At 44.0% G+C, this 15,674-nt stretch overlaps 1 protein-coding gene across 5 annotated transcripts in view; it reads right to left on the bottom strand.

The window, feature by feature from the left end:
• The window catches only part of ABHD4 (abhydrolase domain containing 4, N-acyl phospholipase B), a 67,312-nt gene that overhangs the window by 26,072 nt on the left and 25,566 nt on the right, over positions 1-15,674 (bottom strand). For all 5 annotated transcript variants that reach the window (XM_086923640.1, XM_086923643.1, XM_086923641.1 and 2 more), the window contains 3 exons: positions 12,619-12,991; positions 3,778-3,932; positions 2,788-2,899 (listed from right to left, as the gene is read on the bottom strand). In XM_086923640.1, coding sequence (XP_086779766.1) covers positions 2,788-2,899; positions 3,778-3,932; positions 12,619-12,991 — 640 coding nt within the window. The remainder of the gene's footprint in view (positions 1-2,787; positions 2,900-3,777; positions 3,933-12,618; positions 12,992-15,674) is intronic.

The following is a 15,674-nucleotide window of genomic DNA, read 5'->3' as shown; positions in this document are numbered from 1 at the left end:
CATGAAGTGAGGAGGAAAGAGTGGAAGCAAGCCCAGTTTATCTTTCCCTAGGACAGTAAATAGACTACCAATACCATACATTATTTACAACACATGAAAACAGTATGGTAAGTTGGACTAAGCAGCATGTAGTAGTGGCAGTGGCGGCTTGTCCATTTGGGCGGTGAGGCGTTGCCCCACAGCCGCCGCCACAAAATAAATTATATCAATAGATAATGCTCGCAAAATGTTTAAAGCGCGTGGCGGCGTCACGTCACACCGGCTTGGTTTGCTTTTACACAGACTTCGCACTTCATACCGCGGCCGGCACATGCGCACTGTGCAGCACAAGCACACTGTACGCATGGCAGGTTGGTTTGGCCGGACGCTGCCTTTTGAGACCAAGAACCCCCATATGCACAACAGTGCACTTTAATGAAGAAGATAGAGATAACTGGGGGGGGGGGGGGGGGGGGGGGGTGGCGTGGGGCGAACCACAGACCCCAATGTTAAGAAATGAGCGGCAACTTTTTCAGCACACCCCAATCCTGGCGCTGCTGTCTTTAAGAGAGAGCCTCTCTCTGTAATAGAGCAGCGCCAGGATTGGCTGCAGTGCTGCAACATCATGGCAGTGCAGGGAGGCGGTTCCGCGGTTGCCAGTCTAGTCTGCACTCAGTAGCATGCATGATTGACTTGGAACCGCATGGGAGGTCCCACCCAGCGTCCACTAGCAATGCCCAATCACTGTATGGCTTTGTTGTTAAGCCATCCAGTGATTGGGTCATTTCGGCGTTGCTAGTCTTCCCTCCTCCTCACAGTCACCACTAGTACTGTCAGTCACTCTGCACCAAGTTCCGACGCGACGACAGCCCTGATCTCATCGATATCATCTGGGCCCTGTGGAGTGCCGAGGGCACGTGGCACCTTGAGCCGTCCCGTCCCACTGTGAATGAGTGAGTAGTCAGAGCTGAATAAATCTGGGGCTTGCCTGTGTGAGCACTGTCTGCAGCGTCCCAGAGTATAAAGTACGCGGAGGGCCGTCTGCCGCGCCAAGATTTCCTGAAATGTTAAAATCGCTGAACTCACTGCTGACATGTGTTCAAATCTATATTAACGAATGGGACATGTTGAGGGCTCGGGTCTTTTGAACTGTGGCAGTAATAGAGGTGAGGGTGGGATTTTTATAACACATTGATGTCAAATCGCTCCTGTTATGGGACAAGTTAATTCTGTACTGGTTTTTTAGTCATCGGGTAGTGGAATTCTGGGACTTGTAGGCTCAGTTTTCACATTGTAAACCTAGTACCAAACAGCACGCAAAAGTGCTGTTTGTTAAAAAATAAAGCAACGCCAATTCGGCTGCTTGTGTCGTGCTGAAGCGAACACCGGCCAGGATGGTGCCTGTCGCCATGCAGGCGCTATAGGAGGTTTATAAGGAGAGGAAGAAACATGCAGTGGGCTCGGAACGGGCTGAGAGACGCCGTCTTCCGGTCTCACCCCTCAGGCGCGCGAGGCAGCGTCTACTTATTCACGGAAGCCCTTTCCAGCATGAACGCTGCCCAGTTAGAATGAAATAACGCCCGGAACCCTCCAGTGGCAGGTCTAATGTCTTTGTTAATTATGAATTATGGGTAAACCTGTAGAACTTGCAGAGGTCACGGCTGTCAATGGCATGGTTTACTGTCTGCACCACTAGTTAAGGGTTTCCAGGGATACTATTCGCAGCGTAATGAGACAAGCTTAGACTTTTGCGGGCATACACAAAATACGAGGGCAAACCAGGCCTGGATATGCTCGATTCTCAACTTTAAGGTATTTACCATAATCGCTAGTGGAATACCATTATGCAGCAGTAAATATATTTACACTTGTTGGGTATCCTTTTGTTGAGATCTGAGAGGCGTAAGTGGAGCCATTTTCATCTTCACTCATAGGTTTACTACAAAAGGGTTCATGAATTGGGCCATCTTTCTTCGGAAATCGATATATCCAGTATCTTTATGCTGGGTAATTATAAGAAATAATTGGAAAAGCAGTGCGCTTTCCAAGTCTTTAGTTTGGATCTTTTCAAGTCATATATAACTTGAATACTGAATAAGCAGCTACCTATGTTATATGAAATCTCGTTATTAAAGTAATAACTGCACTTACACAATTCCTTTATTAACCTTCCTTCTTTCTCAAATTTGCTTGAAAATGCACCATTTGTGCACTCCAAAATTTTCTTGGGGGGAGAACCCCCCCGAACTCCCCTTGGGTTGGTCGTGCTCGCTCGCTGCACTACACTATGACATCCATTTCACCCCCCACCACTGGGATATGTCACCAGCCACCACTGAGTAGTGGGACAGCCATACTTGCTCTAACTGGTGTGGCACTCACAAGCACTCTTCTTGGCACCAGTAGGCAGCACGGGCCATACCCATTTCACTCTTGGATACTCTGCTCCTAGCAGAACAGGACAGTGACAACAGTACACACTGAATGCAACACAGCATCAAAGGGTATTCTTCTTTCCTGCCTGGCTTAGTTTCCATTTTTCCCACATGATAGATTTCCAATAATTAGCATGACTACAGTACCAAAAGATGCATTGAATGATCAGTAATGGAGCAGGTTTGTGTAGGTTACTGGCATCTAGAGGGAATTTCAGAAATATTCAGTTGTATTTTCTTGCCTTAAATTTGAACAACGGACGTGTACACCCGTACACACAAGGCAAATACAAACAGAATACTATTAGAAGGAGTTAAGTGGTATTTGCTCAAGCTCCCATCAGTTACAATCACTCTCATGGCATGTGCTCACCTGGGTGTCTGTGCATTGCAGTGGTAGATGTACTCGGATATTGTGTCATCATCGAAGAACTCCGCAAACTTCCGTTTGAAATCTGGCCGGAATCTCTGCACGAGTCCAGGTCCTGTAGAGAGACATGATTAGTCTTCATTTGTATGCAAGAAAAAACATGGAATATGATGGGGTGCAAGGGAACAATACATATGCACCCATAAGGTGTAAAGCGTGATTAAGAGACGCACACATGCTATGACTGGCGATGCGTACTGGGGAGCTGGCAAGTAGCGGTGTCACTGTACCAGGAAAGGTAAAGAGAGCAGTCTAAAGAATCATGAACAGCTGGTGCAGTGGGGGCACCAGGATCAATGCACATACATAGACTATATAAGCAGGACTGTTCCTGTCGCTGGCAATTAACAGCAATTTACATTCCCTGTGGAGGGCATTAACCAAAGATAGGTAACTATCATGCAACTGGGAGCCAAACAGAAGAGGAGGGCACACAATGAGGGGAAAAAGCTGTTAACACATGGAAGCACATGGGTAATAAAGCCACCAGCACCTCACCATATAGGGAGGAAACCCAAGCATCCTGTCTTCTTCATGTTCCTGCTTCAGTCTGTCACTGAACCCAGAATGCAGGCAACAAACAGCAGTTAAAGGCACCATTTTAAGTAAGCCTTACTGGCGGTACCAATATCAGCATTCCAAAAGAGGCACTCATGAGAGAACCAGAAAGTGCAGGCAAGTGATGGAATCAACGGGAGGAATTGAAAGAATGAAATGACATTACTGGGGAAATTAATATCTGCAATGACATTATTAAAGCGCGAGAAGCCAAAAGCTCATAAAAGCTTACAAAGAGAAAGTGCGCAAAGCAAATACATTGAGGAAGGCAGACATGGACCTGCTGAGGGGCAAAGCAGTGCCGCTGAGGGCAGTGACTTCAACCACAAGCACAGCGGGAGAGCAAACACAGAAAGATACACAGGGAGGACTCACCCCAGGGGCCAGCTGCCCGCAGAACCGCTAGCGGGTTGGACCTCGCCAGCACTGCTGCCACTGCTTTCACCCACCTGGGCGGGGATCGTAGCTCACTGGGATCTGTTGGCAGCAACGGGAAGCCCCACGGATCCACCAGGATCAGATGCTTGACCCTGCACGGGATAAGCGGATGGGATACAGTGAGAGAACCTCCTTTGAAAGAAACAAGGATATATATATATAGAATGTTAGGACTCTGTGGATGGCGCTGAAGACAGTGTATCCTTCAGTGCTGCGCTCTCTGGGAAGCCTCTATGTCCGCTGCGGGAGGCTGAACTCGCATCGAATAGGCCAGAACACATGGAACATCAAAGCTAGACAGCTGTGGCCTGAGAGTCAAGTGCGTTTGTGTATGGAGTTTAGCAGTGTGTGAGCTGGATGAATAAACATCTATTTCTTGAGTGTTGGCCATGCAACGCTCTTAGGTAAGCAGCAAGTTAATGCAGCTTCTGTGATGTACATTAGCCTCACGCGGACTCTTCCTTCTCACAGTACTGAGCTCCATTTAGTGGAGTGAGAGTTTTCACTTCAGTCTGTCCTTTCAGACTTGAAATACATTTGCACATCTACAGTGTCTACCAAGTGCAGTACCTATTTTCTGCTACATATTGAGACTAGCACCTTTTGAGGGGCAAGAAAGAGTGGGGATATTAGCATTCTTCCTGTTATCAGAAAATGAGACTAAAGCACTCGAGCCCTGGCAGCATCCTCTCGCAAGTCTTTGCCCTGAAAGCTTTTTCCAAACCTTAAAGCTGCCCGGAGTATCTACTTCTGATAAAAGAATGGGGGCATCCATCACAGAGAGGCCGTGACAAGAAAATGTACTCGATCTTAGGGTTGGATTTAACAACCCCCTATACTATTGGAAATGAAGGAGGGATGGGCTAGCCAGAAAGGTAGAGCACCCAAACATCCGTCCAAGAAAGGAGATTTCCTGCAGGTCCTACCCACAAAACAGAAAACCAGGCAGAGAAGAACCACCAGATTAATCTTAGAAAACAATACTAGGGGTCACCTGGAAAATTAAACCGCTGAATTAAGACCATACATCGGCAAGGGCTGGTCATTTTTAACTTTCAGCTAATTCCATTTGAACCAGAAAGGGTGTATGGTCACAACAACCACCTAAAATTATTTTAGCAGAAGCTATGAACTTAACAGAAATCTTGTTTCTTTCATTTATCTTTCCACTGATTGGACTTCTTCTAGCTTTTATTAGCTGTTACTTTCAATCATGTTCTTCAAATGTACATTATTTATCAAATTCACACCTCATTTTCATGGAACGAAACTTTATTATTTTTACATTTCAACTATTTGACGATTATTGTTGGGTGTATTGCTCAATCTCTAGACCCTTTTAGATCTTTTTTTTTTACAAATTCCTGTCCACCACCTTCAATCTCACCTTGTATCTCACAGCACCACGTTTCTCTTTCCACTGGCATCCATTACCCTTTGTTTGCATATGAATTTATCATCACAGTTACCTCTTTATGTTTCTTCTCAAACAAGGTACTCATCACCAGTGTCACCTTGTCCCCACCCTGTGGCCCCATATTGCGTCCTCTATTCACTTGCCTCTTTGATTTTTGTTTTCAATCTCGTGCCCTCGTTTGTCTTGCCTCCTTAATTTGAATACAATATTTAAACTGTAACTACTCTTCGTTACTATGGAGATGATCCTTTCAAATGGATATGGTCTTTTGTAAATTTGTAAAAATCTTTCAAAGGCGTTCTATTTTTAAAAATAGACAAGAATCATTTGTGAACATGCCACTACTAACACCTAAATCCGTCAATAAATCGACCTTTACCAAGTCTCTAACATGTACCCCATAACCATCCACGTGTACAACATCCACAATACCTCTTTACAACAATCCGATGTGGTAGACATTCATGCATATCCATTATAACCATCTCACATACTTCTGCCAGCGCACCCTTTAACAACCCCGATCACACACACTGAAGAATCGAGCTTCTTGTAAGACGCTCAACCATGATCTAAACTATGTTGCCAAGCCAACAAAGATACAAATATTGTGACAGAACGCCTCTATACATGCTTCTCTATGTAAAAGACGTATCTGGTTTAAGGGGGCACCGCTCTAGAAAAAACAAGCTAACAGATGCATAGCTAATACCTTCATTGACATAAGCATTGACCTCTACATCGACATGCTAGTGAGAACACAATATGCTGAACATGAAACTTACTCACATAACTGTGAAAGGGAAGGCCGTGCCCTAGTCTTAACCTTATTCAGTTTACAGCTACCAAGTAAGAAAAAAAGCCCACTAGAGATCTAACCCCTTCCACCTCAAGGCTACAGCACCTCCCTGTGACTGGACGAACCAAAGAGATAAGAAACAAAGTCCAAGTACAGTACCTGGCAGTGCCGCTCACCTTTTGTGAAAATAAAGATTATACCACCCAACTCATTGAAGAACTTTACACACTCTCCATTATACACAACACACCACTGAATCTGCCCATGTGCTGGATATTTGAAAATAGGACCACTAACCATACAAGCAAGAATCAACAAACATCAACCAAGCAGGCAATTGGGATCAGAAGAAAGAGCAATGGTGAACAAGATCAAATACATATATTTTTAAGTTGGAGGCACTCTATGGGCAGTTTCAAATGAGCCACACTTTAGATCTATTTATGTTATGTTATTTGTAGCGCGCATCAATCCAAGGAGTGTCCCGGCCTTGAGGGAAGCGGGTATCAGAATAAGCAAAGAAGAATGTTTTTAGGTTTTTCTTAAACAAAACGGGGTCCTGGATACTCCGGAGTGCGAACGGCAATGAGTTCTAGGCCAAATCCGCTTTAAAGGCAAGGGAACTGCCACCAATCCTTTGCAGCCGGAAACGTGGAACAAGCTCCAAAAGTTGTGTGGTGGAGCGCAGATGTCTCCCAGGCGTATAAAAAGAAATTTGCTTTGGTAAGTAGATGGGGACTGAAGCATGAAGAGCGTAGTGAGCTATAACTAAGGACTTGAATTTAACCCAGTCTGCTATGGGCAGCTAGTAAAGGGCGCGCAGATGTTGTCTCACACTACTTCTAATCGAGACGTTGAGAAGAAGTCTGGCTGCCGCATTCTGAACAACCTGCAATTTAAGGAGCAGATATCCTGGGATGCCAGGATACAGGGCATTGGCGTAGTCCAACCGGGATAAAATCAGAACTCAGGTAACAGTTTCTTTAGCAGCCCTCTGAAGAAAAGAAAAAAAATCCAAAGGCTTTTAAGTAGCCAGAAACAGTTCTCAGCTAACTTCTTGATCTGGGTCGCAAAGGTGAGATTGCCCTCAAACCATACCCCAAGATTCTCAGCGAATTGCCCCGTTGAGACGGTCATGGCGAAATCAGATGATCAAAGTGTTTCTCCAAACTGAGGAGGAAACTTTCCATACAAGAGGATTTCGGATTTCTCCTCATTGCATTTTAGTTGAGCTAAGGCCAGGCACTGAAAGACCTTGGTCAAACTGTTTTTGACTGAGGATATGGAGCACTCATTCGCCCCCCCCCCCCCCCATGTAATCAAAAACTGGGTGTCATCAGCATAGGCGATAATTTTGGCCTCCAAAACCTCCGCTAATTGGACCAAGGGATTGACAAAAATGTTAAAAAGGAGGGGACTCGAGGACAACCTCTGAGGGACCCCAGTTGACACCTTGTGTAGTGAAGATGATGAGGGGGAGCCATACCTGTTTGGTCCTGTCCTCTGAAAAGGATGTGTGCCAACCCCATGCAGTGCCAGATATGCCAATCTCGGTCAGTCAGGTAAGCAGTAGATCCACATTAGACTTACTTTAGACACCAAACAGTTTAATATATTCTCAGGGTCCTTGCTCATCACCAATTTCCATCCCAGATCATAAGCTTTCTCTTTACTCCTAGTTGCTCGGTCTTATCAATTTCCCATCTAAAAACCATATGTCAGGGTATGTCTCTTTCTGCAACACAGTGGTTATGAGCAGTTAACAGTGCGCAGATGTATAAAATACATACAATTCATATCAACTATTGATGTTCACAGATTACTTAGATCTCCATGCTCAAATCATAATTATTTTATGCAGCCAATGGATGTATGGAATCAATGAAGCCACAACAAAGACTACCGAGTTCAGCCACTAACTAAAAAAGCACTGGCAAAGTCAATGGACCCAGGCTTGGCAGGCTTGAGAGAAAGGTCAATTTATTTTTCTTAAATACAAAATGTTATTTATTGAATGAGTTTCAAAAAGGGAAAAGAAAACATGAGGCAATCATATTCTTGCTGTAGGAAGCGGACTATTTTTGTGATATATAAATAAGTTGGCATACCGGGTAGAGTCCAGGGGTTCCCCATGAGTGGGCAGGGCTTGCTAAACAATTCCAAAGTGCTCTGTTAGTGGGTAGTGTGGTCGAGGAGTCTTAGGCTTCATACAGAGGAGTGCAAGACATGCGCATATACACACAATTACCAATAAATTATAACACAAATCAAGAAGGATATCCACACCAATTTAGAACAATAGCAAGTATTTTTACATATGTACTTTAAGCAGAATAGAAACATTGTCCAGGTAAGAAAGTTTAATATAAATTCTTTTCAGTTCAAATAATGGACAAAGTGCAATTTTTGAGTTCTGCAATGTTATCTTATGGATGGATGAACAAGTTCTGCAAACAGGTACAGTTCATCGACGTCCAGGACCAAATTGTCCAGGAGTCATGGTGAGTGGTGGGCAAGGTCCAAGGCAGCACCAACAGTGCACCACCAGCAGCACGTGGGTGGCCGGGTGCAGAGTGCGAAACAGGGTTGGGAACCCAATAGGTTTCAATGGGGATCAGTCACTGCAAAAAGAGGCTGCAGGTTCTGACTAGGAAGCCAGCTGGGGTAAACCAATGGGGTGTTCAAGACTTGTGATCCTCTGGACATAGGTACACCTTGGGTACTCTTCTCCACGGCCTGTGGGCGATGGATGCAGAGGTGTCTTTAGGCATAGGGTTTCAGTTACTGGGAGCAGTCGCCGTCGAGGGGGACCTGCATGCAGAGGCTGCAGGAGATGTTGAGGAGTCCATGAAAGGACACAAAATGGACTCAAGCACCAGAGGTCTAGGGAGTCTTGTTGGCACCAGTGGCCCACTTCTACTCGGGCTGGAGGGGACGGGTGCAGTGGTGGCTTTGGGTGTCAGGTTTTGCCTATTCCAGAGGCCTCAGAATCTTCTCTTTTGGCATTTCTGAAGGATACAAGGTACAGTTCTGCTGTTCTTAGGAAGGTCTTGATGTTTGTTAAAGGCAGGAAGTCCTCCCAGGTTTTGGAGGCACTCAGCTGTAGGACGAGTCGTCTTTGGTGCAGGGCCGACAGACAATAACAGACAGGTCAGCAGGACTGGGGCCAAGTCAGGTTCACTCTTCAGTCCTCTGCTTTTATATCTCTTCATGTCCTTCTTCGTAGGTCATCAAGATCTGCTTCTCTGGTGCCAGGGACTGATTTTTAGGGGAGTGCAGGGTAGTTGCCAATGGGCTACTGTCCCTGGGGTCACTACGACCCCCTATATGACCACTTCCTGTGGAAAGTAGGCATAAAGTGGACATAAACCCATCCCAGAATTCCTAAGTATGCCATCTCAAAAAAGGTTTTACAATAAAGGCCTTTTAGTTGTGCTACTGGGTTTTATTTTTACTTGTAAAGGAGACAAGAATGACCAGCTATTCATGCACACAAATCTTACAAGGCCAACTAAACACTTTAGAACTTAAAAAATGGGTCTGAAAATAAATCCCCATCCAGCTGCACAGCAGACTCGCAAGTAAATAAATGGCTGCTGTTTAAAGTTAATATTGAAAAAGAATTAAAATGAAAATGCATACTAGGAATCAGGATTAACTCAGAAGAGAAATTAACTATTTTTAAGTAGATGCGCGAACAATGTTCTCAGGTTTTGTGCAGTGACTCGAAGTTAAGGAAGTCAGTGGCTAAAGTGGGCTGAACTACAGCCCCATCCTTTATGCCGTGGTGGGTGGAATCAAAATATGAATTACAATTTAGCAGAACAATAGATGAAGCCTGCTAACCCTAACGTCTACATGTATGCATATTATGTATGATTTAGTGCACAGTCAATAGATCAGACATGAAAACACCTGGCCTATCCAACTGAAGTGATGGACAGTCATGACCAAATCCCATTCCTGGGCCTGCTGCAATGCTCTACTGAACATCGAGCAAAAATGTAATAGCCAGTCTGCTCAGATAGAGCTAGTGCAAAAATACCTTAATCACTCCGGTTCTTAATTTCTTTCACAGGATAAACCGACAATAAAATGTAATGATGATCTGGTGCACTAGTGTTCAACTCAAAGGACAGCATGCACCCAAGACTGATTTGCATATGGCCATGTCTGAACTGGGGTGGCGTGGTGAGCAGAATAACAATGGATTAAACCCAGATCTGTGCCAATGTGCAACATTCCGTCCATCATCTTGTGTGTTTTGCTGTTCGCCCTATGTGGGAAGGGTATGCCCAGACATGGGTCCCGTGCTCACTACGCCACTGGAGTCAAGCTATCCTGGCTGATAGCCAGAAACCGAACTTAGGATGCTTGTTTCCGATCCAGGGAAGATATGGCATGGCAGTTCAGGCTGGACTGATCCCATGAGGCACAGGGTCAAGACTGATTTGCATATGGCCATGTGGCTTGGTGAGCAGAATAACGATGGATTAAACTCAGACTTGTGACTGGGGTGAATGTTTTGTCAATGTGCAACATTCCGTCCATCATCTTGTGTGTTTTGCACCATGCGCCCAAGCCATCTAGGTAAATGGTACTCCCCGCTTTTTTCTGTCCTATTTGAGACCACTGGTTGCTGGCCTTCTGACTCCGAGTGCCCTGGGCTCTGCTCTGGGCAGGCCCAGGTCCAGGTCTATGTTGAAAAACACCCACTGATATGTTGAACAGTGCAAACACACACACTATGTGTTAGAGGGTAGGTCACGCCAATCATAGGTGTACCCCAAGTCCCTAGTAGATAATGGGGCGAGGGGATTAAAACGTCCCTAGTATATAAAAGAGCATGGCAGTTGAGGCCAGCAGTCTTTGTTGCACTTGCATGTGTGAACTGCTGAAAGCCTGGGTTCATTTTAGAAGCAGCCCTGTGTTGCAGTACTGCTTTTAAATTTAAATCATACCCAAACGCGACTTTGGTGGTAGGGGCACTTGAGTGATAAACTATAATATTTTTACTTTAGCTACCACCAGGGTTTGGGGGTGTCCCGTAGGTGTCCAAGGGTGAGGGGGGACATGTCATAAGGAGGGACCCTATAACATATGTTTTATAAGCCCTGGGGATGGAGAAAATGCACATTTAACTTTCTCCATTGTAGTAAAGTGTCGCCCAAACTTGACTTTGGTGCTAGGAACACTGTCATGAGCACTGCGGCGGCACACGCAGCCCCTTTCCCCCCGCACCGCGGGGGAATTAGCCCTGCGGCGAAGGGGATAAACAGGGCCTTTATAAAATGTTTTATATGACCATGTGATGGAGAAATTGGACAGTTTATTTTCCCTCATTGTAGATACCTATCCCCATAGGATAACACTGCAATATTTAATAAACACAAAACTATCTCTAGGATTTAAATCAAAATAATATTTAAGGACTTAGAAGAAAAGTTTCGAAGTATAAATCTAAATTTCAACCCCAATTTTTTTTTTTCCTGCTCAAGTGCAACAAGATGTTCTAAAGTGCCGCGATGGGTTTCTAAGTGCTATATAGTGTTAAATCTTTAAAAATTCGTATCTCTGTTCGCAGCCAAGATAACCAGGGTTGAGCAATCGAATAATTTATTGAGACTTGTACTGAGCCCTGCACTGTGTTAGTGGCCTTATTGCCAGTGGTATATGCATATTTACCGCTACTAATAACCCATTTTCCAACAGATATTAAAACTACATATGTTCAGAATCAGCTTCAGATACCGATGTTGAGCCCCTTTCCTGACACACATCATACCCCACATAAACTAAACTTCAAATGGTAGTCACGAATCAACAGAGGGCCCTTTGTAGTACTGCTGTGCGCCTTAAGTGCTATATAAAGACAACAGGAAGACCTCTTCATCATAAAAACACATTCACTACCGTAAAAGAGAAATTAACACGGTCAAGTCCCTGTTTACCTCACATTAATGTACAGTCGCCTGCATTACCACACGTTTTATAAATCTGATCAACGTAATATATCATGTTAGACTGGAACAGCGGTTCTTAACCTGTTGTTCGGGGACCCATGGGGTCTGCGAAGCCTTCTCGGGGGATCCCCTGACTGACTGCTTAGTCGGGGTCCCAGACTTCCAATAATGAGCCAGTGGGAGCCCCGGATGCCATGTTCTCACCCGTTGGGGAGAGGATGTAGCCTTACGGTTAGAGCAATCGACCTTGAAGCTGGGGAACCGAGTTATAGTCTGGCCAAAGACGTTCGACATCCGTTTGATTCTGGGCAAATCACTTAATCTCCCAGTGCAAAAATGAATGTGTTAATCTGTAACGAAACTGGTGCTCATGTAAAGCGCTCTGATACCTTAGATCTTTGGGTCTAGTTTGCGCTATACAAAACTCTAAAGAAAAAAGAAAAAGATTCAGTGAGGATCCCTGGGTTCCAGTATTGATTAAGTGGGGGTCCATGGAAGCCAAACGTTTAAGAACAACTGGACTAGAACATAACCAGCCAAGCATCATCTGCTTCAAATATCAAATATCTGACCTGAGATCACCTCCTTGCCCATCTTACCTATCTGGATACTTGATAGTGTAAGCAGTGGCCAGGAAGCCTCCCATGCTGTGCCCCAAGAGGATCATACTCTTGATGCCCATCGCTTCTCGCCACTTCTCAATAGATGCAACAAACTCATCTTCGGCTCCTTCAGGATCCTGGGGAAATTTTGGGCGGGAACTACGACCAAATCCTAGCAGGTCAAAGGCATGAAGAGTGCGTTGAGAGCCGAGAGAATCCAAATTCTGGATCCACAGGCCCACTCCCCCACCGAAGCCATGCAGCATTACCAGAGGGGTCTTCTTGTTCTGCTCAGGACTCAGGGTGACTGTCCAGATCTTGTTCTGATCCGGAAGGGAGACAAAGCGGGATGAAAACTTGTTCTGGATACCTACAGAGAGGGGGAGGAAAAGGGCAGAATGAGAACGAGAGACAAGGGAAACAAGAATTGGAAATGCAATAGGTCTCGCATTTGTTCGAGTTAGAGCTATTGGCATAGTAAATGGCAATGTTTTTTACCTATGTGTTATGGAGTGTATGTATGTATGTGGTGTGTAGTGGAATTACGTGGGTTCGATTGGATTAGTTCGTTTTTTATTTGATTGGCGTTGAATTGTGTGCAGTGGAATGTATTTGTGCAATGGAATTATGTTGCATTGTATGCTGTGGAATTATATGGATAGTAATTATATGGTATTGAATATACTGGAATTATGTGGAATGGGACTGTGTTATGGAGTGTAATTATATGGAATGGTATTTTGTGTTGTGGAGTTGTTTGTAATGGAGTGTAATTATGTGGTGTACTGTTGAACTTTATGGTATGTTGTGGAATTGTGTGATGTGGTATGTTGTGGAATTGTGTGGTGTGGATTGGATGTATGTGGTGTGTTGTGTAATTGTTTTATGTGGTTTGGTGTGGAATTATGTTGGGTGGATTGACAACGTGTGGAGTTGAAGTGTGTGTTTCTTGGAATTGTGTTGATAGCTTTGCATTTTTGTTGATGAAAAAGAACAAATAGGTATCAACTAAGATCTAGATATGTGTCTTTGGATGTTTTTATTTTTATTTATTTTTTAATCAGAGCTATCAGTGCTATTGGTGTTGTAAATGTATTTTACCTGGAGTGGATGAAAGTGGTGTGTAGTGGAATTAAGTGGGTTGGATTGGAATTGTTAGCTGTGGAATTGTGTGTTGTGGAGTGGTTTTGCGTAATGTAATTATGTGGCATGGTGTGCAGTTCTATTATGTGAATAGTAATTATTTGTTTTAAAGCATTGGAATTGTGTGGAGTGGGATTGTGTGATGGAGTGTAATTAGTTTGAATGGTATTTTGCGTTGTGGAGTGTTATGTAGTAGAGTTTAATGAGTGGAGCACTGTTGGATTCTGTGGTATAATGTTTAATTATGTGTTGTGAATTAGATATATGTGGTGTGGAACTGCAGGCTCCCCAGTGCTGCAGTTACACCGCTACGAGACAATAGGAAGAGCACACACAGGCATGCACACCAGGGAAGCGGGAGGGAAACAAAGAACAGAGATGGGGTAGAGAAGTACAGGAGGGAACCCACTCTTAAACATATGGGATGCTGAACATTTGGAGTGCTGAGTGCATTGAAACACAAAATCCCAGAAGGGAGCCCAATCAACAATGGGAGCATTGTAGGATTAGTGGGAAGCAAAAAATGCAACAACCACAAAAAGCATCAGCACACAAGCAGATACTATCAAAATGAAACATCAGTTCACTAAATGAGAAATCAGCACAAATACAAAATTAAATTACATTAATAAATCAGGAACATGTAGAGGGAAAGAAGCAGGCCCATGAGTCAAGCAACTCCCAGAGGTAGCACTGAATAAAAATTCAACCAGCTTAGCATAATGCAACAGTAATAAACAATTCTGAAAGTGAATCCATTTTGAAACAATTTGAAAACAGCATGAAACAAAATCCAGTAGAGTGCAACACCCAGTAGAAAACTAGGAGAAGCAGCCCACCCCACAAAAAAAATACTGATCCTTGCAGTCTCCTCTCTCCTCTGCCATGAATGCAATTCTTGCGCCAGACTTTGAGAAGATAACTTTCAGCCAGACTAACCAGTTTTTTGTATCTGGTCACGCTCTATTGCATTTGGTCTGAACTTGTGACTTTCACCCGGTAAAGTACGACCAGATGAGCATGTGTGGTGCTTCATGCTTTTAGGTGCCATTGCTACCCATGCATTTTTATTGCATATCTCCGGATCTACTGAATGGACATTTGTAATCTGCTCTCGTTTTATTGAATTAAAATACTCTCTATGTTTCTAAATTGGTGAGTTTTTTCTTGTGTTTTCACTTTATTACCATTTGTGTACTGTATACGTACTTTACATGGAGCCTACAAGTTATGCCTGACTGTTTTGGTACCAACCTACCTGAGGGTATTACATGTTAATTTAGTGACTTGTGCAGTTCGCCCTTTCAAGGATTGTGGTAGTTGCTATCGTAGGGTTTTAAGCTCCCCATCCAAGTATTGCCCCAAACAATAACCCAAAGTGTATAATCAGAGCCCCTGATGAACTGTAGATGTATTTGGTTGGCATCATCCCAAAATAACATTAATTAGCAAATCATGTTCGATTAGATCAGGTTCCCAATTATAATTGATTGTTTTCATTTTGGATAACTAACATAGGTTTTTATTGATCCCATCTACATACCCACCTTGTTATTATTGTGTGCGAAGAGCACAAGTCACCAGCAAGGAGGGCCGGTGCTGGGCTCCATGGATTCCTCGTGGGATGGGTGCTTTTCAAGTCAGTCTGCCTAAATACAGGTGACACATTTTTTTATAAAGTCCTCCCATGCACTATCAGAAACCAGGACAGAGCAGAGTTGGTCCTCAAATCCTAATGTGACTTCTGATAGGGCTGGCTAACTCTGGGGTGCGAAGGGTTCAATGTTGATATAGGTAACTAGATCCAATCTTTGTAACAAGTCCTGAAGGCAGCAGTTCTAGCATTGGAAACCATTAAAAATTTCATCACTGAGTTGTCCTCTTTTTCAAGGGGTTCTCGTAATTTAAGG

This window comes from Lissotriton vulgaris, chromosome 5, assembly GCF_964263255.1.
Source record: "Lissotriton vulgaris chromosome 5, aLisVul1.2, whole genome shotgun sequence".
NCBI classification, from domain to species: domain Eukaryota; kingdom Metazoa; phylum Chordata; class Amphibia; order Caudata; family Salamandridae; genus Lissotriton; species Lissotriton vulgaris.
This window is presented reverse-complemented; position numbering and strand designations above follow the sequence as displayed.